The 27,736-nt window shown below is 60.0% G+C and overlaps 2 protein-coding genes across 2 annotated transcripts in view; both read right to left on the minus strand.

The window, feature by feature from the left end:
* The window catches only part of RRBP1 (ribosome binding protein 1), a 32,043-nt gene extending 9,231 nt beyond the window's left edge, over positions 1 to 22,812 (minus strand). The window contains exons 1-9 of the mRNA XM_027118260.1: positions 21,504 to 22,812; positions 14,453 to 14,601; positions 13,286 to 13,408; positions 8,718 to 8,870; positions 7,913 to 8,031; positions 5,819 to 5,972; positions 4,089 to 4,227; positions 2,112 to 2,281; positions 1,962 to 1,996 (exon numbers count right to left, since the gene is read on the minus strand). Of these exons, the coding sequence (XP_026974061.1) occupies positions 1,962 to 1,996; positions 2,112 to 2,281; positions 4,089 to 4,227; positions 5,819 to 5,972; positions 7,913 to 8,031; positions 8,718 to 8,870; positions 13,286 to 13,408; positions 14,453 to 14,536 (977 nt within the window). The 5' untranslated portion in view covers positions 14,537 to 14,601; positions 21,504 to 22,812. The remainder of the gene's footprint in view (positions 1 to 1,961; positions 1,997 to 2,111; positions 2,282 to 4,088; positions 4,228 to 5,818; positions 5,973 to 7,912; positions 8,032 to 8,717; positions 8,871 to 13,285; positions 13,409 to 14,452; positions 14,602 to 21,503) is intronic.
* Positions 22,813 to 22,940: 128 nt separating this feature from the next.
* Positions 22,941 to 27,735, minus strand: LOC113626620 (ribosome-binding protein 1-like; the record flags this gene model as incomplete). Its single annotated transcript, XM_027118375.1, has 2 exons — positions 22,941 to 23,296; positions 26,742 to 27,735. Coding segments are annotated over 2 exons (1,263 nt in total), but the record flags the coding sequence as incomplete, so codon positions are not given.
* Between the last annotated feature and the right edge of the window lies 1 nt (position 27,736).

Here is a 27,736-nt window from a genome sequence, read left to right on the forward strand (position 1 = left end):
TCAACTGCATCCCTGCTCTCGGCGCTGGGACCATCCTGTGTCCAAAACCTAACTCTGCTGAGACCCGAAGGCTCCCCCTCAGTCCTGCGCCGGGGCTCCAGGGAATCAGCCCGAGACGACCCCAGATGCATGCGGCTGGCAGGCCGGGGGGGCCATCTTTTCGCACTTCTCTCTGGACTCGAGGCCCTGCGGCTCCGTCCACCCCATCGCCCGGAAAGCAAGGGGTGGACGCTCTAGAACTGCTCTGGCTGCTCGGAGGAAGACGCTTCAAATGGACACTTAATACGTCACCTTCTGCGTTAAGATTTAGGACAGGGAAGCCCCGGGGTCGCACAAAAGCTGACATCCAAAAGCCACCAACGCCGACTTGAAGCAACACAACAGGGCCCCTCTGGGAGCAGGAGGAAGCCCGTCTGAAGATGCCCCCGGGGGGGACACGTTCGTATTTCTCACCAGGGGCCGGCAGTACACCACGCTAAGGAGGTGCATGAGGACCAAATAACCTCAGCGAGGCTGTGTGCGCTGCCCGCTCTGACGCCCCCGAGCACCGTCTCATTTTCATTCTAAGTACCGTTTGCATGTGGCCTTGAAGACGGCTGTCGACTTCTTGGATGTTGGTTTCAGGCCACAGGACCTGACCCCACCCTCAAAGCTCCAGTGGGACCCCTCGCAGTTTCTCCTTAAGCCGCTGGCATTCTGCACCAGCGCTGGCCCCGCACACACCCCTGCAAGAGCACCCCCAAAGGCACGAGGCCCCGAGGAAGAAGGCACAGCAGGCCGGTGGCAAGGACACGCTGACAGTCACCCCCCTTGGTAGCTACGGCCCGAGTTCCAGAACATCTGGGGCCGGATCACTCATCCCCACCCCAGAACACGATGGCCTGGCCTAGACGCAACTTCCAGATAAACAGTCTGAGAAGGAAATTTTAAAAAACCCTAATTCTGCCAAACATCTACATGATGCAAAAAGCTAGAATCAACCCTGCTTGCAGCATGACTTAGGTAACTAGCAATTAGCTGTGCAGTCCAAGAAGCTGACCGTAAAATACAAGAAGCAAAACGCTTAACAAACACCTCTCTACCCTGGCAAGTGCCGTGAGAAACAGAGTTTGCGCAAAGCTTTCTGGGAAGGTGCACGGAGAGGGTTTCCTTCTGAGTCTCCAGCAAGATGCTTTGGGGCCGCCGTGAGGCCGGCTTCCTTCCCCAGCCCCCAAACCCGAGCCCAAGGCCACGGAACATGGGCCGTGGCCTGGGGAGGCGCTGGGGAGGGGACTCACTGGCAGCAGCAGCCAGAACAAGGGAGGTTGGTCAGTGGACGACCCAGGACATGACCGACCACCTGCATGCTTAACCCCACGTGGCTGCCCTGGGGACCCCCAGCCACGGCAGCCAGGGCCACCCCCCAAGCTCATGGACATCTGCTGAGGGACACATACCCAGCCCCCTGGCCTGAGAAGCCCACCAGATCTTAGCAACAGCAAACACACAGTCCAAGCAGGCCTGGGGCTGGGCCACTGAAGTCACCCGGCATCAACCCTGCGACCTGGTCAGCTGTGAACCGCACCGCATCCCAGATCTGTGCAAAAGCCCGGGCATCCTCCCGGGTTCTCCACTCTGGGCACGTAACCACTTTCCCGTTTGGGTTACAACTTCAGCTCCTAAATTCCCTCGCCCTGTGACGTGGAGAGAACACCCTGACCAGCCGGTCCTTCCCGGGGAGAGAAGGATGGATGGATGCATGGATGGACGGATGGACAGCGAGGCCCATCCCCCTGCCGAGGCACAGCCACTCTCCCCACAGCCTCGCTCCTCGAAGCAGGAGCTCCCTGCAAGGTGCCCTCTTCCCTGCCCAGCCTGTCCTCGTCCTCGAGGTCACTGGAGGGATGGGGAAAGGCAGGGCGTCTCAGAGGGCTCCTCCCTGGGACCCCCACACCCAGGCCACGGCCCCTGCCTCCTCTTACCGGGCCTGCTGCTGGTTGGCCTCCTCTCGGCTGGCCTGGAACGAGAGACAGAGCCCTGAGGTCACCACGAGACCACCTCGCATGACAGGTCATCAGGGCAGGGCCCCTGTGGGGTGGGTGGGGGCGCTCCCAGGAGGAGGTGCAGCTGACCTGGGCGTCCCGGGCCTGGCTCGCCTCCAGCAGGGCCTCGATGGAGCGGATCCTCTCCGTGAGCTGCGAGTTTTGCGCCTTGGCCTCGTCCAGCTGCCCGTGGACACTGCTCAGCTCCTCGCACCTGCTCCTCACCTCAGCCTCGGAGGACTGCAGCTTGCCGTGCAGCTCTGCGGGGAGGGAGGCCAGCGGGTTGCAGGGTGCGGGGAAGGCCGGCACAGGTGCCCCATGCTGCCCAGTGCACGCCTGCGGGCTTCCAGGCACTCCCCTGACCCCTGGGTGTCCTGTTAGCTGGTGGAGAAAGTCACAGCCTGGCTTCCTTCTCAAGGACTCACTAGGGTAGAACAGCACGCCCCCGGATCACTCAGGAAAAGATGGAAAACTGAATGGGCTCCTGTTGCAGTTTCTAAAACCTTACTCTCTGGGAGATGGGCTCACGTCGCTGAGACCAGAGGCAGGGGGGCACCTCAACGTGCCCTCCCTCGGTGACCTCCGCTAAGCCCCACCACGGCTCTGAAAGTCCTCCACGTGTGCCTGACTCCAAACGGCGGCCCGGCCCTGGTCTCCTCCCTGAGCCCTGGCTCAGACGCCGGCCACGTCCACACGCAGCTCTGCTCAGACCTCCTGGTCCCCTCGCTGTGGCTGTTCTGCTTTCCTGTGCCCCCGCCTCTCACTCACCTACCAGGCTTGTGGATCCAACATCCACTGCCTGCCGAATCCACCAGCGCCTCCGTGGCTGCCTGGGCCCAGCCCAGGTGCCTTTGGTCCGACGACTGCAAGGCCCCATCCCTGGTCCCCACCGGGAGCCGGAGCATCCAGAAGTGCAGATGGGATCCCGCCAGCCCTGCCCGTGCTCCCCGCCCCCTCAGCACTCCACACGGCCCCTGAACTCTTCAAAGGAGGGTGGCCCGGCCCTGCCCATCTACCCCACACTAGCCACTGCCTTCTTCTCCAGTCTCGCTTGCTGACCTGCATCTGTTTCTTGTACAGGCCAAGTTCAAGTTCACTCCCATTCTCAGGGGCCCCTTCGCGGTTTCTGTGAGGCTGGCCTCTCCCCATCATCCAGACCTTGGGCTTAAACATCCCCTTCTCCCCAGAGAGGCCTCCCCTGACCACTCAAAGCCACACCCGGCCCATCACAGCAGGGGTCAGCAAACTAGGCCCTTGGGCCAACCCAGCCCACAACGTGTTCCTGAAAATAAAGCTTTATTGGCACGCAGCCAGGTCTGTCTGTCTAGGGTGGCTTTTGCACTGTGGCAGCAGAGCTGAGCAGTTGTGACAAATAGCATTTGGCCTACAAAGCCAGAAGTATTTACTGCCTAGCCCTTCACAGACACAGCCTGCCGTTTCTAGGGCCTGCTCTCGGTCACGCTGCCTACCTCAAGTCTGTCGACATGGGTCCATCTACTGTGCCCGTCTCTCCTGCCGGAACGCGGCCCCAAGCCCGCTGCTTCACTCCCGGCCAAGCCCCAGGCACCCACAGGAGTGCTCGGCCCCCAGCAGCGGCTCCAGAAGTACTGGTGAGCCCTCACGGGCACGGTCTGCCCTGCTTCTCTAGGGGCCCTTGGTGCCCTGGGTTTCGTCACCACCTCCCGTTTGAGAAGGTGACTTGTGAACACAGGGGGACCATAAACCCACCTTCCAAATCTGGCCTCCAGGCCTGACTGGGCTGGAAGAGAAGGCCAGCAGCAGCCCCAGGAGCATCACGGCTCCAGGTGGGCCCCACAGCAAGTGACGCCGAAGGGGCAGCATCTTCCACCTTGAGCCCGCCCCCGTATCCCACCCCACAGGCCACACCCCCACAGGCTCCATCCCACCCCCATATCCAGCCCCACAGGCCCCGCCCCCACATTCAGTCCTCCGCAGCCCAGGCCTGACCCCGAGCACCCCCGGCACGTCCCCTGACGGGTGGGGAGTCAGGGGTCCCAGCTGCCCTCGCCACCCCCACCACGGAGCCGGCCCCCACACCGCCCTCACCGGCCATCTGCTGCTGCTGCTCCCGGGCCTTCTCGGCGTCCGCCCGGAGGCTGGCATGGCTGGTCTGCGAGCGGCACAGCTCCCGGCTGACCTCATCCAGGCGCTTCTGCAGGGCCTCCTCGCTCTCCTTGTGAGACGCCTGGGGGCCAGCAGAGGGAGGAGGGCTAGGAGGATGCGGCAGGAGGTGGGCCCTCAGCCGGCTCTGCCGTCTAGAGCTCCTCACACCCTGCCATCCTGTGCCGATGACTTATATAAGCCTCCTGGATTTCCAGGTCAGTTCACCTGCTAGAAAAGGCCAAGAGGCCACCCTGGACCCTGAAGAGCGGGCTCCTGGGGAAGAGGCCTCAGGTGAAGGCAGGACAGCCCCAGAAAGGCAAAGGCCCATTTTCACCTGAATGTGGCACAGGGAGAGGCTTCCTACAAGCTAAACGTCCGGCCTGAGCTGGAGATTTCCCGAGGGGGCCTGGGAAAGGGCATATGGTTGTTAGGCAGTTCTGGACAAGGCATCCGTGTGTGTCAGCCACCCCAAGACACAGGTACCACCACCACACCCACATTACAGGTGGGGAAACTGCACCTCTGAAATCCGGGCCTCACTATCAATACCACGGGGACTCTGTGACCTCAGAGAGAGGAGATGCTCGCGGCCTGGGAATTCCTGGCTACAGTGATGGTGACAACCCGGGCGCCAGAAGGCTCCAGCCCCGGAAGCCCCAGGGCCACCCGACAGCCTTCAGAACATAACCACCAGGCCCTCCCCAGGGGCTCTGATCTCACTGCTCAGGGTGGACCTACTTTACACCAAGTTATCCATCTCAATTCCACCCAAACAATCCAAACTTTGTTTATCTGTGCCTGTTCTTAGGCACACACACAGCAGTCTTACAATTTCGTGTCTGTCGTTCTAGTCCCTTCCATAAAACAGCCCCACTGCCCCACACGCTACAGCCGAGAGCTTCAGTGACTGAGCAGAAACAAGTGCAAAGCTGTGTGGGTCTCCAGGGTTTCCTTGTCCTCCAGAGAAGTTACACGCACAGAGGTATGACAATTGCCCCACGCCCGGTCACCCTGCCCCGAAACAGGCCAGCTGGGGGACGCAGCACTCGTCGGGCCAATGAGCAGGGAGGCCCCAAGACTGAGGGGCCCACTGGTTGCTGCCCAGCACCTATGGGGCAGGGAGGGGACAGTCTTCCTCCCTCTGGACAACAGGCGTCCCCCTGGGAAAATACGAGCTTCCGGGCCACATCCAGAGGCTGAGAAGAAAGAACACCCACCGGGCCTTGAAGCCAGAGGCCGCGCCCGCCGGCCTGGCTGCGGCCGGAGCTGTGACACCACACGTGTGGCAAGTGTGGGACGCTGACTGCTCTGGGGCTGCCCTGGGGCTCAAACCCTGGCTGTGGGTGAACTGGCAGAGTTGCTGAACTTTGTGCATCCAATTTCCTTCTGGGTAAATTACAGATAATAACAGTATCTACCCCATAAGGTTGCAATGAGAATTACCTGAGTTAAGCTTGTAAACGTTCAGAACAACGCTTAGCACACAGAAAGCACCCACTCTATGCTGACCAGGTATCACTACTAACGAGGCCAAGGTCAAGGGTTCCAGCCCCAGCCCTGCCTGGGTCCACTGCAGTCACAGTCACAGCTGAGAAGGGAGGACCCAGGGAGGCCACGCGTAGAGCCTGGCGGGCAGGATTCACGGGCACCGAGGTGGCTGCCCCCGAACTCACCTGCAGCTGCAGGACCTGCTTCTCAAAGGCAGCCGCCTTGGCCTCCAGCGTCTTCCGCTGCTGCTCCTCCTGCCGTGCGGCCTCCGACTTCTCCACCAGCTCCTTGCTGACCTTGCCCAGCTCCTGCCGGAGCTTGGCCAGCTCTGCATTCTGCCTGCAAGACAGTCAGGAGGCCCCGCATGACGGACAGAAGAGGGCTCAAGTCAGCTCTCGCCAGCCCCGAGAGCCGCCCCGGGAGATGGGACCGGAGGTCTGAGCCCTTCCTCCGGGGCACCTGCTCTTTCTGAAGTAGCTGCCCATCTTGGAGCCCCTCTGAGGCCCTCTATATAATCAGCCACGTGGGTGTGACGTGTTTTGTTGAAGATGCTGTTTTACAAACACGGTGGAGGGACCAGCGAAAGCCAAGGGCAAAATGTGCACTAAAGCAGCCCATGGAGCCCCTGACAGAAGTGGCTGATTCCTCACGGCTGGTCTGGGCCCAAATGAGCCCTGGGATGCTGCCCTGCAGGACCGGGGCCGGCGGCCCGCTCGAGTCCACACGCTGGATTCACTGGCCGACTGGACCACAGCCAGGCAGGGAAAGAGGCTGCAGCATCTTACACGAGACCCCTCAACGCTGCACAAGAGCTGGGTCTCAGGACCAGCGAGGAGGTTCAGGAGTGACGGAAGGAGATGTGACTGACAGCGAAAGGGGCAACTCCGGACCCGCCTTTCCCAGCATGAGGAGGTCGTCAGCGTGCAGCCTCCTTCACAGCACAAAAGACACCTCTTCACGGCAGGACTGACCGTCCAGCCAAGGGACAGTACCAGACCAGGTGAAGGCGACAGAAGAGACGGTCCACAGCCCTGAGAGGCAGGAAACCTGGCCAACACCAGCTCTGCCCTGCTGCCTGGGGAGGGGAGATGTGGGCCCCCCGTCTGCACGGGGGAGGCCGCCCCAAAGCCCTCTGCGGGGCCCTCAGTGCACGCTTTCCAGGGCCAAGATTCGAGACCGGGAGCCCACGCGAGGCTGGACTCCGGTACCAGGGATGGGGATGAGGGTGGGAGGCCAGCTGGGTGGCCCCTTGGGACCGACATGAAGCTCTGGGAGGGACGTGGGGACACCCGTCCCACACGGCAGAGTGTCCGCAAGCTGATGGAGTCAGCAGCCGCAACTCAGGGCCAGGCTTTAGAGCTGTCCCCAGGATGGAGCCAGTAGTGGACACTACATGAGAAGGAAGCCAGTGTCCCTCCGTCCCCACGGTCACCTTCTGCCATGACTGCTGAGGAAACCGCAGTCCCAGACCATCAACCTGCCAGCAGGTCAGGACGGAGATGAAGACAGGGACCCCTGAGAGAAGGGACCAGCGAGGAGGGTGGCCGTCAACCTCACTCCGAGTCAGCGGGGCCGCCAGGAAAAGCAGCCTTGTGAGCACAGGCTTTGCTCCCGGTGCCGCTTGTGGGCGACACTCTTCCCACCTGCCCTCCTGCTACGGGCGCCTGCTCTCTCTGCTCCCGTCAGCCTCCTCTGGGGGAGAGGGGATGGTCTGGGGATAACAAGCACCCCAGAAATCCCTACAGGACACCCCGGACGAGAGAAGGCAAAGAAACGGGAACCAAGAGAAAATGCAGTGGGGCTTCCTCCTGGCCAGCCTGCTGGGGTGGTGGTGCTGAAACCAGGGCCACAGAAGACCCTGCCCCCTGGGGAGCGACCTCTGCCGGCTCACGGAGGCCTCCTGGCTTCAGCTCCTGAGCAGCAGACGTCCCCTCCTGCACAGGAGACCTGACCAGGGGGACTCAGGGCACTCAGGCCCACGGCACGGCCCACACCACACCAGACCCTCATCTTGGATGGTCAGCCTGGCTCTGATACTCTGGGCCAGAAGCAGGGACACTGTGAAAATAGACATGAAAAAGTATCTGCTCTCCCAGCAAAGCCAACACCTGAGGGGATCTGGTGACACGGATGCCGGGCATGGGCTGGAGCTCACTAGCCCTCCCAGGGCCTGACCACGCGAGAGGTCGCCAGCCACGTGTTGAAGGCTCACGGAGGGACCCTGCCCACTCCGGGCCCTCGGGGAGGTGCCAGGGTCCGGCCAGGGGCGCAGGGCTTACTTGCTCTCCACTTGGCTCGTGGCCTGGTTCAAGGCGTCCCTCAGGATGGAGTTCTCCTGCTGCAGGCGGGCCAGCTGCGTGTTGGGGCCATTCTCCAGCTGCTCCTGGAGCGTCCGGATCTGAAAGGTCATCCAAGGGGCATCAGAGGCCGCTCGGCCTGACAAAGAGAGCCACCTCGGAGCAAGGTCGGCAAGACCCCAGCCCGCAGACAAGAGCCCGGAGGGCTCCGCCTTCTCCCTCCGAGGTGGGGAGGCCCCCTCAGAACAGGGGCCGGAGAAGTGCAGAGCTGAGCACTCAGCCCAAAGCCCCAGATGGAGCTGGTGCGCTCTGCCCCGACCGAGGCTCTGAGACCCAGCAAAGGGCCACAAGCCACAGCCTACGGTTACCCCGAAGATGCCCGTTTCCTGCCCTCTGACCCCCTGTGGCGCGGCCCGCGGAAGCGGAGTGCAGGGCTCTGACTGTGCAGGCCAGGGCTGGCCCGGCCCTCCGCTGGGGCTGTGCGGTTTTTTGGGCCTCTAGTTTTATGGCGTTCTCCCAACCTCGAGTGGAGGAGGTGGAGCCGGCATGACTCCAGGGTCATGGAGAGGCTGCGAACTTGACCCATGGGCCCCCAGGGAAAAGGATGGAGTGCTGACCACTTGGGACCAGAGTGCTTTCAGACAATGCTCTTTAAAATGTGCATACATCTTCCTGGTTATTAACGTTAAACACACACACCATCTGGCCAGGTGAAACAACCCTCCCCCAAACAAACGCGATGGTGAGGGCCCCGTCCGCGGGCATCCGTGCCCGCCCTGCTGCCCACCTTGCCCTGCAGCTGCTGCACCTCCTGCACATGCTCCCGGTAGCTGGCCTGCATGCGCGCCTGCACGGCCGTGATCTCCTGCTCCCGGGCCACCAGCTGCTTTTTCACTTTGGCCTCCCCGGCTGCTGCCTTGGCCTTTTCCGCTGCCAGCTCCTGGGAGGAAGCAGAGGGCAGAGAGGCTGGTGAGGCGGGCGGGGGCAGCTTATCAGATGAAACCAAGACCATCATGACCCGGAACATGACCTGGGGCCAGGAGGAGCCTGATTGCAGAGCCACAAGACCCCCGTCCTGAGCTCTCGGACAGATGGGAGCAGCCACAGCAGAGAACGAGCAGGGGAGGAGGAGGGACCCCGGAATCCCTGCCGGCCTGACTGGCGGAGGGCTGGCCATCAGGCCTTGAACACAGTGGGCACCGTGGATACAGGCAGGAGCTGGGCAACGTGGCATCCTGTCCCTGGGCTCTCCAGGGGCACTGGCTGAACCCTGCTGGGATTACAACACCCTGGTTTGGCTCAGTGTCCGACAGCCAGGCCCCAGAACGCCCTCTTCTACTTGAGTATCTCTGTCAGGACTGACAAGGCAGCAAGCCCTGATGGCTGAGGGGTCAGCCCACTCCTAGAGGGCCTAGGTCCCCGTGGACAGCCACTCGGTCCACCGCCCTATCCCTGGAATGTCTGCTCCGGTCAGTGGCAGATGCCCACAATGAACACGGGACGCGGGGCCTGGGGACCCAGAGCCGCAGGCAGGGGCAGAGCGCAGGGTGGGAAGGGCTGGCCAAAGGACGGGGTCTCCATCATCACAGAAGGAATGGCAGTGGACGGAAACAATGGGGGAGCAGGAAGTGATAGTGTGAGGAGGGACCCGTGCACCGGCCCCCTGGCGGAGGTGCTCTCTGTCGAGGGGGCCTCTAGCCAGACTGGGGCACAAGTCCCATGAGATTCAAGTCCCCTCCCCGTCCTGGGCAGTGGACCAGAGAAGCGGGAGAGCCTCCTCTTCTCCAGGCCGGGATGCTAGGGAGGTCTATCCCAAAGGGCCAGAGGGCCCCTCCCGTCTGAGATGGGACAGAACCGGAGGCCAGGGAAGGGCCGGGCTGAGCGGGTGGCCGCTGGGTGCCAGGGCGGCTCTGCATGCCTGGAGTTCCCTGGGACCATCCGGGACCCCTGGCCCCGCTCTTCAAAGAAATCCTCTTCCTGGCTGTGCCCAGGGCGAGGGCCCACAGGGGCAGAGGCCACTCGGACACGCATGTGTCTCGTTCCTTCAATCCTCTCAGTAAGGCGAGGCTCTCCATCTCTGGTTTGAAGCTGAGCTCACAGAGCCTCGGGGAGGACACGCTTTCGAAGGCCGAGAGCAGCCCTAAGCGATAGGATGGGCAGGAACCTGGGGCCTTGTGGGCCCACGAGGGTCCCAGAAGGGATGGTATGCGAGGTGCCCCTCCTCTGGCTGAGCTGGCCGCTCGGCGGGGATTCAGGGCTCCGGCAGGCTTCCTCTGACCCATGCCTGCCACCTACCCCAAGCAGAACAGAGGCCCCTAAGTACACGGTCCAGCCCGATGAATAATCACGGCCACACAGAGGTGGCCCTCCGCCCACCATGCCGGATGCCCGGAGGCTGAGCATAGGTCTGGGGAAGGCCTTCCCCACCCTGAGCAGGCCTCAGGCAGGTCTGGGCATCCACCCGGCTCAGGGTGTAAGGATCCCAGTCTCCTGGGACAGGGTCCCAAGGCCACCAGGATTCAATGGGATTTCCCTTCCTTTTGCCCTGGGACTTTTTAAAGGCAAAGAAAGGCCAGATTTTCCTCAGGGCATCTGTTTCATCCTCCACAGCTTCTCTTTCCTCTAGGAGCTCAGAATCCCAGGACTCCTCCTGTCTGTCAAATTCTTAATTCAGTTGCAGTGGTCAGACTTATCTTCTTGAAAGGCACACCTGCTGCTGGGGGCCGGAGCCCCATTTCCTCTGACTGAGCTGAGAGGCACCGTCGCGACACCACCAGCCCAGAAACTCACTTGCTCCCCAGGCCGAGCGGGCCCTGCACCGTGAATCTCCCGAGGCAGCTGAGGCGTGGACTGGAGCACCCCCGCCCTGAGAGTCTCCTTGTCCACGGAGGATTCAGAGCCCAGCCTCTCGGGCCCGCGTGATGACAGGATGGGGTCCAGCCCAGAGTGTCACCTCGGGACAGAGGCCCCGGTGCCCAAGCAGATGACAGCTGGAAAGAGTTTTCCAGAAGGACGGCTCTGGAGCCACGTGTGGTTCCTCAAATCCCTGAACACGTCCCCGAAGACGCTCAGAAACCAGGATGGAGGTCTCAGGACGCCCGAGCCCGTGAACTGGTGCCCGGAATGGTCTTTGAACCCAACTCTGTTGACTTCACCCACTTGCAAGGCGCCCACTTAACCTGGCAGACAGTCCACACGGCCTCTGTGTCCTTTAGCCACAGATCACAAGAAAAGGAATTCACCAAAGCCCTCTTTTGCAACCATAAAAACTTCTGTACAAGGACAAAGAAATTGTGACGGGAACTAAACAAGAAACGCGGATCCTATCCACCCCCCAGCTCCTGGGATGATCAAGTTAGTCGGAACTTCTACATTCTCAGAAGTTTCTCATATAACTTCACTCAACGGTGCTAGGCTGGAAGACATGGCACAGCAGTGGAATCCCCTCCGCTCTGCTTGAAACTCTCAACAGAGAAATGCAGGGACTCAGCATCCACGGACTCCAGGGCACAGAAGGACAGATGGCGATGCCTGGGCCTCAGTGGCCCCTGCCAGGCAAGGTGACCTCTGAGCTGAGACAGGAAAATGGGGGCCCCACCCTGGAGGGCTTCCTGAAGGAGGGGGCTCTTTCCAGTGAGCCAAGCGGTGAAGGGCACTCGAGGCTAATGCAGGAGCACCAGAGGCCCCGGGGAGGCAGTGAGGAGCAGGCGCGTCGGGGAGCAGACTCGGGTCTGAAGATTGGGAGCCACCTGCACTTGAAGAGGCGGCCCTCCCAGGGCCGCGTAAGCGCTGAGAGCCTGTGAAGACCCCCTGCGGCTCAGGGAGGAGGATGCCGTGGGGGAGGCAGGGCCCCAGCTGGACGCACTGTCAGACGTCTTGCCTCAGAGCCAAGGCCTGGAGCCCCAGGGGCTGCGCCTGTGTCTCATGGCAGGGAGACGGTGCCTGGGCAGGGCTGGAGATGCGTCTGGTCGGGGAGGGGGAGGGCGAGGGGGAGGGGGTCTGTGGGTCAGCTGCGCTAGGGTTTGGAAACTCAAGTAGCCGCCCCGGAGGGGAGCAGCAAGTGTCCTACACAGGCAGCAGCACCTAAGGGGCTTCCTGTTGCAGGGTGCACCCCCCACCCCACACCTGCTGTCCAGCCCGAGGTGGCCGGAGACCCCGGCAATGGCCACCATCCCCGTCAGAGGCTGCAGCTGCTCACTCACGACACGTCCAGCCCACCCTAATCTCGGGCCAGCACGAGGAACTGGCTGGGGAGCCACACAGCCACCAGCCACAAAAACAGTCACTCTCCTTTCCTCTCACGTGAGCTTTATTTTGGGGTCAACACATCTTCTCAGGTTGTCCAAAAAGAGGATACAGAAGAACAGCCCCCAGAACCACAGACTCCACAGTCGCTGCTGGCCGCGGGCCCTTGGGGCAGGAGGCCTGGGACTCACAGCCCACTTCCATGGGGCAGAGGCTCCTGGCCTGGGATGCGCCAGCAGCTGGGCGGAAAGGGAAGCGCAGTCGGCTCTTGGGAGCAGGGTGAGTGGCTCTGGCCGCCCTGCATCCAACCAGCAACCCGAGGCCACGGGGGACACTCCCGAGAGAGGACGAAGGCCACCGGGCAGGAGGCTGCACTAGGGGAGGCCTCAGAGACCGGCCTTCCCCTTCCGCCTCCTGGGTGGAGCCTGACCAGGAGCGACCACGGTAAAGCCTCATCTTCCGCTCCCGCTGCCCGTCCGTCCCCCACTGAACAAACCTTCCCGTTTGGCCTAGAGCCGCGGCCGTCGCTCAGGACGAACTCTGAGGCCTCGTGAGCGAGCGACGCAGGCGCCCAGCCATGTGGGATGTTCCGAGGCCCCAGCCGCCTCCCTGCGCCCGCTGTCCCGCGGAGGAAGCGGGGACAGGGCGAGGGCCACGCAGGGCGCGATGCTGGGAAGGACAGCTTAAACGGGGAGGGGCCAGCTTTCTGCAGGGGACCCGGACCTCCTCCTCACAAGGAGCGGCCGCGTGCCGACCCCTCCTGAACGAGGCCCCCAGCCCATCGGGGCAGCACGGGCCCTCGAGACCAGTGTTCACTGGGTACATACGTGTCACGTGCTGAACCACCACGGGACCGCTCCCCAGACAGCGGAGAAGGGGCAGCAGCCCCGCTAAGCCCTCCCCATGGCTTTCTGCTCCAATTCTCAAGAAAAGACCCTGGGACCCACCGTGCCCACCCTCCTCTCAGGGCATCACCCTAAAAAGATGGGGCCACAACCGCAGGGCCAGCTGTCCCCTCCAACCCGTGCGTTCCCAGTCCCGAGAGGGACCCCGCTGTGCAGGAGTCCTCACGCAGCCACAGCCCCCGGGCCGACCCGGCGCCGACCCTACCTTATTGAGCTCCCTCAGTTTGCTCTTGGCGGCGGCCGCGTCCTCCTGCTCTGTGGCCAGCAGCTTCTCCTTCTCTTCCAGCTGGCGTTTCAGAATCGCCACGGGGTCACCCTTCTGAGTGGCCTAGAGATGCCCACAGAGCCGCATTAATGGGGTGGGCAGATGCCTGGTTTGAGACTCACCCCGACCATCAGACCCCGACCCAAAAGCAGAGCGGTGGCCTGACGGCACACACTTCTGGGGGCGGCCCCTGCCTCTGCCGCCCGGTCGGCCAGGCCTCGGGCCCAAAGCTCTGGACCCCTGGGGTAGTTGTGGGAGCATGGTTCTTCCCTAACCCCGGTCGATGGTGGCCAGGGCCTCTTCCCGGCCTGCTGGGGGCCGTCGGCCATCGTCCCTGGCTTGGTGCCCATCCCTCAGCTGTTGGGGGCGGCCTGCAGGCTGCCAGCTGAAGCCTGGAGGCCCGGGCACGGGGTGGGGGTGGGGGGTAGGTACCTGGGGACAGTGGCCTGAGCTGAGTTCAGGCCTCTCTTGTTGGAGGGGAGTGGCCACCTTGACCTCCGGCCACTTCAGGCCCAGAAGATGGCCCAACGCGCACTGAGCGAGGAGCTCCTGTGACCGCAGGGCCCGTCACCACTCAGCAAGGGCTGGGGCGGGGGGTGGGGGGTGACCCAGTGGCCTCAGGACACTCCCAACATCTCTCACCACTGAGGTGCCACAAAATCCTCCAGCAAAATTACCTACAACTCCAGCTGTTTAAGGAACAAACATGCCCCGCGGCACCTCCTGGGGCAGCTCGTGGCCACAAGCACCAGACAGAGAGAAACCAGGGAGACAAACACCCTCCTTCCTGAGCCCGAGCCCCGGCCACAACCCAGCGGATCCCAGCTCCTGGCCCCCCAGACGCCCCGCCCCGGCCCTTAACAGCCCTCCTGCTGCAGCGGCTGGGCTGCAGCTGAAGCAGAAGCATCTGCGGGTGATTCACGCAGCCCGACCTGGGGAAGGGCACAGAGTTTTGCCGAGAGGCAGGTGGAGGTGTTCCAGGAACACTCCGTGCAGCTTGTCAAGCCGGGTGCGGCCGGCCTGCGGGGCACCATCCAGGGGAGGCCGGGGCCCAAGACCAGGAAACCACTGCCACTCACTGGCCCCTGGGGTGGGGGGAGGGCCCACCTTATGCCACGTGTCCTGGACAACACCTGCTTTCTCAGACAGGATCTCGATGAGCCACTGGGCCTCGCCCTCGCTGAACACCATGCTTCCGACCGTGGAGACCAGCGTCTTGTAGGGGAGGCAGAGCGGGCTGTCGGTCTCCGGGGGCCCTGCACAGAAGGGAAGGGGCAGGGACTCACACTCGGGCACCAGCCACCAAGCCCGTCACACCCCGAGCAGCAGAGGCCAGTCAGAGTCGAGGTCTCTGTCCGGCTGCCCAAGGTCTGCGGGCCGAGTGCAGCGAGCCCACCCTGGGGTCTCAACTGGACTCAGCTCAGGTCCTGCTCAAAAACAGCAGCGGGGAAGGTCCCCAGGAAAGAAAGGCTGAGTATGCCTGGGCTGGAGGAGATGTCCCCCTACTTTTTCATCATCAAAGTGAGCAGACTTGGGCAAGGCATACTTTCCCATAGGTGCTTTTTTCCTTCCTTCTTTTCCCAGCAAACTGCCTGGGCCAGCTCTGGCCGTGTGCCACCCAGCGACGCTCACGCCCCTGCCAAGACCGAGCCCCACCGGCGGGGAGCAGGAGGCTGCCTCCCCGACGTCCTGGTTCAGACCCTCTATTTCCAGCCCTCCCTGGACGAAGCTTAAGGCAGGTTTCAGGACAGGGATGGCTGGGTTCGTCCAGAACAGGGCTGCCCGCTCGCCGGTCCATTAGTGCGTGACCTTCCTGGAAGACACAGAGCCATGTGCCAACTGCCAGCTGTCACTCCTGGACGCCCGACGCCCCCGCGATAGCTTCACTCTCACGCAGCCCCTCACACAGCCCCAAAGACACGAAAGGGCGAACAGAGACCCTCCCCCCCGTCTGGCAGCTCCTCGCGCTGAGCTCCCTAAACTGCCCACAAGCTGTGGAACGACAGGGCCCCAAACGAGCTGAAACAGAGCCAAGCGGCCGCCTGCAGCGGCACCTGCAGCCAAGCCCACCTCACTGAGGACAGCGAGGGGAAGGTTTCCATGGCAACCGAAATTCTCTGGCTTGTCACAATATTTTCACTCCCTACTCACAATATTGTCATTACAAGTCAAAGCACTTAGCAGGATCCCCTAATAAAGGGGACGTGGCACGTGGCGAGCTGGTTGCTACGAGCACCTTCACTTTAGAACTTTCTACCCCGCGAAGCTCGGGAGTAAAAATAACCATGTTGGGCTTCCCTGGTGGCGCAGTAGTTGAGAGTCCGCCTGCCGATGCAGGGGACACGGGTTCGTGCCCCGGTCCGGGAGGATCCCACATGCCGCGGAGCGGCTGGGCCCGTGAGCCATGGCCGCTGAGCCTGCGCATCCGGAGCCTGTGCTCTGCAACGGGAGAGGCTACAACAGTGAGAGGCCCGCGTACCGCAAAAAAAAAAACAAAAACAAAACAAAACCATGTTGACATTAAAGGTCTAGAAGCTTGAGGGTGTCATGAAAACTGGGAGGTGGGGGGAGGCCCCCTTCAACCTTCATTCTTTTCACTGAAATATGTACGTAAAATAATTTTAATGGTAAACTTCTGCACCCTAGAGAAAATTCAAGTACAGCTAAGCCAAAAGAGAAGGAACCACTCGGACGAAAACCTCACGGTCAGCAGTTTGGTCTCTGGGCTTCCTGCTCCGCCCCGTCGGCCTGCAGACCGATGTTTCTGCCAGGGTTTTTCAGAAGAGGGAGGTCGGCCGGAGTCAGACTGGGCAGGATGGCCTCTCTGAAGCTGGCCACTCAGATGTTTTCCTCTGCGGACTCAGAGATGCCTGCTCCTGCGCTGCCCCCAGCCATGCCGGCTGCCAGGCACCTGCCACGTGGCTAGTGGTGGGAACTGGGGTGGCTCCCAGGGGAGCACACACCAGACTGAAAACTTGGTATGGAAAAACAAAAGAATGTAAAATACCTGCGATAATTTTTTTATATTGATTGCATATTGAAATGATAGCATTTGGGGTAACTGGGTTAAATGAAATATATTAAAATGAATTCCACGTGTCTCTCATTTGCCTTTTTTAGTGTGGCTCACAGTGTATTTCCAGCCCTGGGGCCCCAAAGCACCGCCTGCTGAAGCCCTGGCAGCCCCGTCCCTGCAGAGGCCCCAGAGTGACCATCCTCCTAGGCCCCAGGGCCCCTGCTGCACTGCCCCCCACCCACCTGGGGGAGGGGACACAGACCTGGATGACACAGCTACGCTTCCCTATGGAATGCCGCATCCTTCACGGCCACTACCCCAGTGGTCTCACAGATGCATTCCCTCCAGGAGGGCCCTGTGCACAGAACGTTCCTGAGAGTATTCTGGGAGTGTCATTCTAACACACATTTGTTAAAACTTTCTCATGTAATTATACTAAATTGTATTAGATGTCCTAGTGAACAAAGTCACGAAAACCTGTAACAAGTGGAACACCCCAAAGCTATGTAACGGCAGAACTTAACTCTCCTCGCCCACCCCCCACAGAAACTTCCACAGCCTTCTCCATCCTCATACAAACACTGCAGCATTAGTTTTAGAGAGTAGAGAGATATGACTTGACTTTATTTCATTAAGGTAAGAACGGCGCCATCTTTATTCACCCCAAATCGGGGAAAGTAAAACTGAAAGAAAGGAAAGTTCTGGGAACCAGAACTCTGGGCCTCACGTGAGTGGCATTTATTTCTGGGTTTCAAGACCCACGAGGCGGGCACGCTGACCCATACACAAAGGACTAACGTGTCCTCTGGCAAAGGCTCGAAGGCTAGAAATAATCCTTGGGGTTGTGAAATCTTAAGGCCCTAAGAGAAACTTGTCAGAGACTCAACATCTATTCTGTGAAGCCACAGGCTTCACAAGGACCACGTAGCAGTGAACTCCCGTGAGAGAGAAGCAGCCAAGGCTCCGCCCACGTAGGTGAGTCTGAAATTCCAGGTATGGCCGGGCCGGAGGCCTGGGGGAGGAACCAGGCAGCAGAAGGGCACAGCGGCCGGGGAGGGCCGGCGTCTCACTGCTCTGGAGTAACCCGGGCTCCTGCCTGGCCGGGGACACAGTGAGCACCCCAAGCGCTGTGCCCTGCAGGGACGGGGCAGCCTCCCCTGAGCGGGTGGCCTTGGCCATGGTCCTTTCCCTCCAGGTGACAGCTCCCACGGGGTCCAGGCCAGAACCCGCAGGGCTGCGGACGCATCGAGGAGAGCTAGAAACGAGACTGCTGTGTGCCATCTCCTGACCTTCAGTGCTGACAGCTAACTCAGTGAAAAAAACCACCACGGAGCTGAACACATCCACGGGCCAATTCCGGTCTGCAGGTCATCCCTGCCCTTGGGCTGTGGGCACCCTGGTCAGAGCAAGGCCCCTGGAGCCAGGTGGTCTGGGCTTGAATCTTGGCTCAGCTCCCTCCCACCTGTGCATCCTTGGGCAAGCAACTTCACCTCTCTGAGCCTGTTTCCTCATCTGTCAAATGCGGGCAACAGCAATGTGCTGGGCACAGGGTAAGCACGGCAGAACCGATCAACAGGGCCAGGAGCACCCCACACCCTGACCCCTCCTTGGGCGGACAGCGCCCCAGTGAGGAACTTGGGTGGGGAGGCAGGAGGTGAAGCAACTCTGCCTTCCTCTGCCCCCGCAGCTGGCGCTCACGCCCCCGTGGACAGAGCGCTGGGGCCCACGGCCCCTGCTCACACCACTGTCTTTGCACACGAGGTCAAGCGGGCAGCGCATTTAGGGAAACGAGGGGCCCTCTGCCTCCCTGGGCTCTGAGCGGAGAAGCACTCAGCGCTTGTATAACGTGCCTCAAACTCCCAAACTACGCTCCCTTTCGTGACCACGCCGGGAGGCTTAATCACCTAAAATTAGACCTGTCCTGCAAAAAGGGCTTAGGAGTCTCCCCTCTCACCGTCGACAGTGGGGTCTCAGCCACCAGGGACTTGGCACTGTTTCAGCAGCAGCCCCGCCAGGTCCGGGCCCTGGAAGCCCTGCCTGCTCATGCCCGGCTCAGCCAAGCAACAGGGGGCGTCAGAACAGCTGCAGGGACTGCGCGCACACAGCTGTGATCGAGGGGTTACTGCCAGGCCCTTGCACGGGCGTCAAGAGCTCCAGCTCCACTCCAGCTGCTGCTGCAGGTGCCTGGAAGCCCTGTGCAGATGGTCTCCAGACATGAAGTATGCACCTACTGTGTACCCCACAGTCTGCAAAATCCTGGAAAGGCCTGTGGGACTCCCAGCTGGGAGAGGGGAGGAGACCCCGGACACGGAATCAGGCAGCAGAGCCACAGGGCACCTGGGGAAGCAGCCACGGCAGCAACACCGGCGAGGCTTTTAACGCAGGAGGTGCTTGAGCCAAACACTACCGGGTGGAGAGCAGGAAGGGGAGGGAGCGGCAGGGATGACCCGAGGCTGGTGGAGCAGAGGCAGGTGGCACTGGCATGGGTCCCGGGGATCCGGGCTTCACCTCATGGGCAAAGGGGCAGTGCCTCAGGTGAGCAACGTTTGCACTTGAGGACACCCGGGGGCCAAGGCTGGAGGCAGGTCAGGGAGGAGCCCAGGGCCGGGTCTGAGAGCACCCAGGAAGCGGGGTGGCGGTGACAACCTAGGGCTCTGACAGCAGACACGGGTGGGGTCCTGGAGGCCGGAGGAGAACTCCAACGGCAAAGACGCTCACATCCCAGGGAGCGTCCAAACCGGTTCTGAAGGCCTCCGCTCACACACACAGGTGCAGGCCGAACGGCAGCTGCTGGCTCGGGACCCTGCAGAGGCGTCACCCCAACAGTGTGGGTGGGGGACCTGCACGCTCCCCCGAACAGGAAGCCAGACCCCAGCCTCGGGAAGCCCCCCAGGACATTCCCCAATCACCTGAGCCAAACTCAGGGCAAAGGCCAGGGCCCCAGGAAGGGCCCCTGCGCCTCCTGGAAGCCCAGCACTTCCCAAGCAATCGTCAGCTTCAGAAACAGAGCCAAGCCCCCGACTCCTGCTGACCCCAAGTCCAGAGGGCGGCCACCGTGTCCAGAAACAAGGAACCTGGGCCACACCCCCAGCTGCACGTTCACGGACAGTGGCCGTGAAGGGTCCTCCTGAGCCTTCGGGAAAGCGACCCTTCGAGGCCCGCGATGGAAGAGCCACCAAGTGCGTCAAGAGCTGGAGCTGCAGCTCCTGCCGCCCTCACAGCTGCTGGTCTGCACCACGGCAGTCTCGGGCAGCACACACGCGGCCGACCCCAAGCCCGGCTCAGGCTGAAGCCCAGCACTGCCCAGGGCTTCCGGCTCCCAACAGGGTGCAGGCCTCAGACCAGCGGCTGCACTGGACCCTGGCAATGGCGTTTTAAGTGCACTGGAGCAAAGGACAAATAATGTCAAGAGCAACCCTACCTGGGGCCTTTGAATCAGGCCTTTTCATTTGGCTGGAGAAAAAAGTAATCTCTTGACAAGCTGGGAGATTGTACACATAATGACGGCTAATGGAGTTTTTAAAAAATCCTATAAATTGAATGACTGTATTTTTCTCTTTATACTTTTGCTTGTCCCCCCAAATTTTAACAAAATCAATTTTAAATCTGAAAAAAGAACTAAAACACATCACAGTATTTCTTAAAGAAATACAACCCCTGGAGGGCCTTTGCACAAGCTCCTTCCTCGGGCCTGAGGGGACCAGGAGGTCTGACCTACTGCCTGCAGGAAGGACGGGAGACGTACAACCTCAGCCTCCTGCCCTGGCAGTGACGGGAGCCACAGTGCCACCCCGTTTAAGAGGAGTGAACGGAGAGCCCTGGAAGAACATCTTCCAGCAGGTTCTCTGAGACGTGACACCAGACTCGCTTCCCCAGGGGATGGTTTGTTCTTTCAAAAAGAAGAAAGGGAAAAGTTGAGTTTGAAGAACTTACACAGAAAGTGAAAAAATCTCAGGAGCTCTGCAGTTTTCTTCAGAGCTTCAGACCCCGAGAAACTGAGTTAAGTTCAAAAGAGAGGCTCAGGGGCTTCCCTGGTGGCGCAGTGGTTGAGAGTCCACCTGCCGATGCAGGGGACACGGGTTCGTGCCCCGGTCTGGGAAGATCCCACATGCCACGGAGTGGCTGAGCCTGTGAGCCATGGCTGCTGAGCCTGCATGTCCGGAGCCTGTGCTCCGCAGCGGGAGGGGCCACAACAGTGAGAGGCCCGCGTACCGCAAAAAAAAAAAAAAAAGAGAGGCTCAAACGTAATCTCCACACCCCACCTCTGTGCCTCGGCCTGTGCGGGAAGGGGCAGCTGCTAGTGGTTGAGCCTGGGCGGGGGCAGGCGGAGACCCAGGCCTGGGGTCCCAACTCTCCCTTCTGGGAAGTCCTGAAACAGAGCTGAGCTTTGGTTTCTGCTGTCCTAAAACAGGTAAAAATACAAACCCACCTTAAAGGAAGTTGGGGGATAAATGCACAGAAAGAGCCCCTCCCCACACACCAGGCTGGAGCACAGTGGGGCCGGTTCCCCGGGCCCCCGGCCTCAAGCACAGCAGCCTGCAGGGCACAAAGGATGTGGGGGGCGGGGGGTGGGGACAGCAGGAGGCAGGGGTACAGCTACTGTCCAGTCACACGGCTCAAGATGAGGCCCTGTGGGCCACAGACACCCCGACTGAAGGTCTCCTGGTGGGTCTGGCCCCTGTCCTGTTACATTACAGGACACGACCCTATTCCTGCATCTCCCAGGGTCCAGCAGCGGCAGGAGGCCTCTCACAGCACGGAGCTGACACCCCTAGGATGCCGCCAGGTCCCGGATGCAGGAGCTACTTTTATCTCTCACCTGACCTCAGTCACCACCATCTGCTGGGTGCCCAGGGGCTGGGGCAGCCCAAGAAGCACTGGCCACTTCCCTTCCTCAACCTGCGCCCCCGAAGGAGCAGTTCTCTCTGCGGCTCAGAGGATGCTCAGGGCCCTGAGGTCAGGGCTGGGCTCCCTCCTGGCGCCCGAACGGGTGGGACCTCCACTTTGGTACGAGGAGGGCCTGTTTCTTCAACTCACAGACAAAGAATGGAGTTTTGGTTTCTCTTCCATTAACAAGAATACGTGTGACAGAAAAACTGGAAAATGCAGAAAGGTGAAGGGAAGAAAATAAAATTCACCTACAGGCCTCCCCGCAAAGATGGCTTTTCTGCCCCGTGGACCTGTGAGCGCATCGGACTCAGCCGTCGTGGGATCGTGCGGGCCGCTCTGAGGGTAGGTACCTCCACCTCCTGGAGGCTGGCTGGGCCCTGACGTGATGGCCTCTGGCCCCTGGTAGATGGCCCGCGTCCGTGTTAAGGGCCCGGGTCTGGCATGATGCGGGGCACAGAGTCCAAGAGGAGGGCCCCCCGGCCTCAGCCTCGCTCGGCAGTGATGCCCGCACACCAAGCCCCCGTGGCAGCACGAGTCCCAGGGCTTGGGCCCAACTCAGTTTCCAGAACGTGCCTCCTGTCCGGCCCAAGTCTGGGCATCCAGTTCCCCAGGCCTGGCCCGCACTGTGTTTGCGTGGACTCCCTTCCAGGAGCTGAGGAACGGCCCTGCCGAGAAGGTCCCAAACCACCCCCATGTCCGCTTGCTTCCTGGGCAAGAAGCGTGCTTTCCTGATGAACATGAATACTCGCCGCAGTGGCCCTCGGAGAACAAACCAGCAGAGGCCTGGATGGTGCAACCGACTCGGAAGCTTCCGTTCTGGAAGTTTCCACTTCGTTATGATTCCGTGAATCCCCTCTTCTCCAGACACTGGGAAAAGAATCCGTGCTTCTGTTTCAAAACCAAGTGTTTTCTCGTAGTCCACACCCGGGCTCCTGACGGCCCTGAAATCGCCCCCATCTCCACGGAGCCACGTGAGCACCGAGGTCAGGTTGGGGGGGCGCTCACGTGGGCCCATCACCGCGGGAACCGTCCGCTGCACCAGGCCTCCAGAGGGTAAGGCGGATAGAGCTTGTCTTCCTAAATTAAAAAAGCACCCGCCTTTGGACTTAGCACTTACCTATCTAGGAATTTACGTTACAGAGATACTCACCCAGTGATACATGTACGCCACTGTAGCATTAATTTCAGCAGCAAAAGAATGGCACACTGCTTCGTGGCATTTAAATAAATGACATTATGGTCACACCGTGGGCTACGATGCAGCTGAAAGCGGCAGCCCCAGGGTGTACTGAGGAATAAAGGAGGCAAGTCCGTCTCTGCAACGCAGGCCCGCTGCGTGTGTTGTGTGATGAGCGGGGCATCTGCGGGGGCCCCCCGGGAGGTCGGCGGTGGCTGCGATGGAGTGGAGAGGAAGACTCTCAATTCTTACCTTCCACGCTTCCATACTGTTTGAATTTTGTTTGCTGGAAGCACGCATTTACACAATAAATTTAAGAAAGGATTAGGAAGGTGGGTGTCCATTTCAAGTCTGGTCAGACCTGTCACACAGCCTCAATTTGCTCCTGCAGGAAGATCAGATCAGAAGTTCCGGAATAGCTCCAACTCGGGCCTGCGGAAGCGTGTCCTGTGCCCGCTCTCCTCTGGGGCTCCTGTCAGCGGAGGCCCTGCTGGGACAACCGGGTGTCAGGACAACTGCGGGAGCCACCCCAGCTCCAGGGCTGCTCTTGCTGCTGACATGCCACGTGTGTGGGCTAGCCATAGGCTCTGGGAGCTCTCTCACGGCTTCCATGATGTGTGGGGCGACGGGGAGCTCACTCCCACCCCACTCAGGACACAGACGGAACAAAGACGGAGGAACTCCTGACGCCACCACAGGGCTGCAAAGACAAGTCCATTTTCACGGGGCCTCCTGCAAGGTGACCCAAGAGGCCCCCTCATTCCCGATGGCTCTTGTTTAGAAAAGCTTTGTCCAGTAGAACCTTCTGTGCTGATGGAGATGGTCTTCATCTGCACTGTCCGAACAAGTAGCCACTGGCCCTGTGGAACTACTGAGACCTTGAGTGCGGTTTTCACTCTGACCTTTTGATTGATTTGAATGTTAACTGGCCCCACGTGACCAGCAGCTCCCGTACTAGTCAGCGCAGCCCCAGAACCTAGCTCTCTGGTGCCAACGGTTAAACCTCGTGGCCCTGGACCCTCCCCTGCCCGAGCCCGGGTCCCCTCCCCCAAGCTCCCTCCCCGGCCTGCTCCGCACCAGCGACACAGACCCCCCCCCAACCATCTCCCTCATCCCCACGGCATGGTCATCAGGACACCTCACCCCCCAAGGCATTCACACCTCCAGGCCCCTGAGTTTCTGGATGCCCAGGGCCAGCCAGCCAGTGGGGATCTGTCCACAGTTCCCTCGAGGGTGTACCCATGGCCCTGAAGAAATGGAGTGTGCAGCCCCCAAGCCGACTGAGTCCTGGCTGGCAGGCAAGGAGGTCAAGGGCAGGCAGCCAGGGGTCAAGGGAGGAGCACGGAACACGAGGTGTAACTAAGTGAAGGGAACGCGGCCTGCTTCTCACTGGGCAGTGCGGCCACAGGGGCCAAAAGCTCGATGTGAGTCAGATGAACTGGACCCCAAGCTCCACAAACAAGCTGTGACTGCAAGGGCAGTGGGGGCCGGTTCCATGAGCCACGGGAAAGGCCGAGCCACCCGTCCACACCCGTCCTCGCACCCTCAACCACCATGGCTGTGGTGGACAGGGCTCAGCGGGGAATGCGGGGCAGTCAGAGCGACAGGTTCACTCTGCCCTCAGGAAGCAGTCCTTCACAGGCGCAGCTGCAAGGCTGCTCGAAGCCAAGCCCTTACAGAAAGAGCCCACCTGTCTTTCCTGCCCCCACCCCCAGGAGACTCGGGGCCCTGACCACTGCTGCAACAGCACCGGCATCTCCGAGCCTCGGGCCTCGCTGGGAACCACTGAGTCTTTATCTTAACAAGACCCTGCACGTCAAAGCCTGAGAAGTCCTGCCCTGGGGGGATCTCCACGGAGACGGTGGGGGTGGGGTGGGAGGGCAGCGGCGGACAGGGGCCTGCATCCACTTCGAGGGTCCACCAACCGTGGGAAAATGGGGGAAAGCACACGGGGCACGTCCAGGAAAATGAAAAACCGCAAGCATATCCCCCACATTTCCAACTCTTCAGGGTTGAAGACAAGCAATTCACCGCTCAGGTGTCACATCACCCGCAGGCCACCTGGTGTGGCTGCGCTCTTTTTGCGGCCTGTCCGTGTGCTACGTGGCTGGCCGTGTGGCCCAGCGCCCCGCCCTTTGTGATTTTCTCCCTGCAACCTCGGAGTCACGGCCTCCTGCCACATGAGTTGATCAGTACTAATTTCGGCCATCTTTCCTATTTTCTAGGGTTTGATTTCTTTTTACGTCAACTCCAATATGATACACACCTTTCATTTTTTCATTTTCATACACACATTTTCACAGGGACTAAGCAGACCCTTCCAAACCTTAAACATCCTGCCTAGGATCACTGCCTTGACCTGTCCCCTCCCCGCCCTGAAGCGCAGGTGAGATACAGTCTAGTTAGGACCACTCTCTTCCCTGACCTGCTGGCCTCAGTCCAGCACCCTACTGTAATTACAATAGTTTGGGACTGTGTTCACACATCAGACAGAACCGGCCTTCCAATAGCCACTTAAAAGTCTATTCAGTATTCTTACTTATTCTTCCCTCCAGGGGGGACTTTTAAGCCCACTGAAATTTTGGCAGGAAGAATAATAAACTACTAAGTTAACTTGGGAGTGACTATCATTTTATCTGCAATATTTAATCTTTCTTATCCTGAATCATGGTATTTTTTCTGTTCAAATTTCCTCTTATACCACCTCAGGCGAGCTGCTCTGTGGGTTCACACAGGTCGTTAAGTTAGGTCTTCCTCCCAACAAGGTTCTTTATTACCTGCAAATTAGGACAATTTTGCCTTCCTTTCTAATATTATCATGTTTCTGTTTCATACCTTACTTCAATGGCCAAAGCCCTACACAGTAACGATGACCACAGGAAGCTCTAGTCTGAACATACCTGATGCGCGAGAAGCCAGAGAACAGGCGGCTCTCACCTGCATCCCCGTCTTCTGGCTCGAATGCCCTCCTCCCAGGGTCAAGTGGAGCATCACCGTGAAGAGAGGGCAGCGTGCTCTCCCTCCGCCACAGAGTCAGGGTTGAGGCTGAGCGCCTGGGTTTTCAAAGGGCCTGAGAGGCTGACATGGCCTGTGGGGCAAGGTGGGCCAGTCCCTGACCCTCACATGGGACGAGTGTTGCCTGAGTAAATGTCCCCCCAGAAGTTGGGGCGGAGGAAACAGCAAAGCAGATACAACTTCACAGAGGGAAAAAACGTAGGGCCCTGCCTACCTGGCACAGGTCCAAACGTTTCAAAGCCCCTAATGTACCTCACCAAGACAAATGCAATTAATTTTCCAAATCAACTAATGGCTAATCTAAGAAAGAAAGAAATCTAGAGAGAAAGAGAAGAAGAGAGAGAGAGAGAAAGGGAGGGAGGGAGGAAGAAAACATCAGACTACTGTATCAAGTGAGTGATGAATATGAAACAGGAACTCGCGGGCCCAATTTCTACAGTAATCCGTACTAAAAAGATAATGGAAATTCATGTTCTACATTATCTAATATATGTATCTGATACATAATGTCTATTTTAATGTGCTATTAATGCTCCATTACATAACGGGGGTGGGGGGTAGCGAAGAGGGAAAACTGGGAGGCAGGGGTGTGGATGCCATTGTTTCTCAGAAACGTCATCCTACTGCTACTCATGCAACAAACATCTAGAAAAGAACAAAGCTATGCTAAAGCACCGGGTGAGGTAAGAACGCAGAACAGGCTGACAGAACGCAGCCAGACGTTTGAGAAAGACTGCAAGACACGGAACTGTCCTAGACTGGGTGGTGGATGGAGTCACTGCTCCTAATTCCTCACCCCTCCTCAATTCACACCTTTTCCCAGGTCACTCCGCAGTCCCTCCCACTGGGGACAGACTTCCTGCCCCTTGACTCAGGCTCAGTCTCATGGCCTGCTCTAGCCAACAGGATGCTGGTTTGAGCAGTGCCCTTTCACAGCTCTGCCAAAACCATGCGAGGGCCTCTGCCCTCGAGAGTCACTGATGCCTCGGCCAGGGCCCCAGAAGTAACACATAGAAGAGACCTATGTTCAACCTGCAGCAGGAGCTGAACCAGTTAAACTGCAGCATGAAGCAGAGCCACCAGCCGAGATAACCCCAACCAGTCAACCTCCAGCCAAGTCAACAGAAACATGAGCAGGAATAAACGACTGACACTGTGAGACCCTGAATTCTGGGATGTTTGTTATGCAGCCATGTGGCGATAGCTGACTGATACAGATGGCTTCCCCAAAGGGAATCCATAAGCCACTTAAAGACTGCTTTTCCCTCCAAAGTCATAAAGAAATCAAAGCTACTCACCAGGCTCACCTTTTTTCTTAGACCCAGACTTCTTCTTCACAGGAGCTTCTTGCTTTTGTGCCTCCTGGCTCTGGACCATATCTGCATTTTTGCCCTGCATAGGAGCTGACTCTGCCTTTTTACCCTGGTTGGCAGATGCATCCACCTTTTTGCCCTGGTTGGGGGACCCTTCTGACTTTCTGCCCTGGTTCAAGGTTCCCTCTGCCTTTTTGCCTTGATTGGGGGCCCCTTCTGCTTTTTTCCCCTGGTTTGCAACACCCTCCGCCTTTGTGCCCTGATTAGCAACCGAATCTGCCTTTTTGCCCTGATTCTGGCCCCCCTCCGCTTTCCTGCCCTGGTTGGGGGTTCCCTCTGCCTTCTTCCCCTGGTTCTGGGCCCCCTCTCCCTTCTTGCCCTGGTTCTGGGGCCCCTCTGTCTTCTTGCCCTGGTTGGGGGCCCCCTCTGTCTTCTTGCCCTGGTTCTGGGCCCCCTCTCCCTTCTTGCCCTGGTTCTGGGGCCCCTCTGTCTTCTTGCCCTGGTTGGGGGCCCCCTCTCCCTTCTTGCCCTGGTTCTGGGCCCCCTCTGTCTTCTTGCCCTGGTTCTGGGCCCCCTCTGTCTTCTTGCCCTGGTTGGGGGCCCCCTCTGTCTTCTTGCCCTGGTTGGGGGTCCCCTCTGTCTTCTTGCCCTGGTTCTGGGTCCCCTCTGTCTTCTTGCCTTGGTTGGGGGCTCCCTCTGCCTTCTTGCCCTGGTTGGGGGCCCCCTCTGTCTTCTTGCCCTGGTTGGGGGTCCCCTCTGCCTTCCTGCCCTGGTTGGGGGCCCCCTCTCCCTTCTTGCCCTGGTTGGGGGCCCCCTCTCCCTTCTTGCCCTGGTTGGGGGCCCCCTCTGTCTTCCTGCCCTGGTTGGGGGCCCCCTCTGTCTTCTTGCCCTGGTTCTGGGCCCCCTCTGCCTTCCTGCCCTGGTTGGGGGCCTCCTCTGTCTTCTTGCCCTGGTTGGGGGTCCCCTCTGTCTTCTTGCCC

This window comes from Aethalodelphis obliquidens, unplaced genomic scaffold (genome assembly GCF_003676395.1).
Source record: "Aethalodelphis obliquidens isolate GAN/ISIS:26980383/991018 unplaced genomic scaffold, ASM367639v1 scaffold18, whole genome shotgun sequence".
Lineage (NCBI taxonomy): Eukaryota > Metazoa > Chordata > Mammalia > Artiodactyla > Delphinidae > Aethalodelphis > Aethalodelphis obliquidens.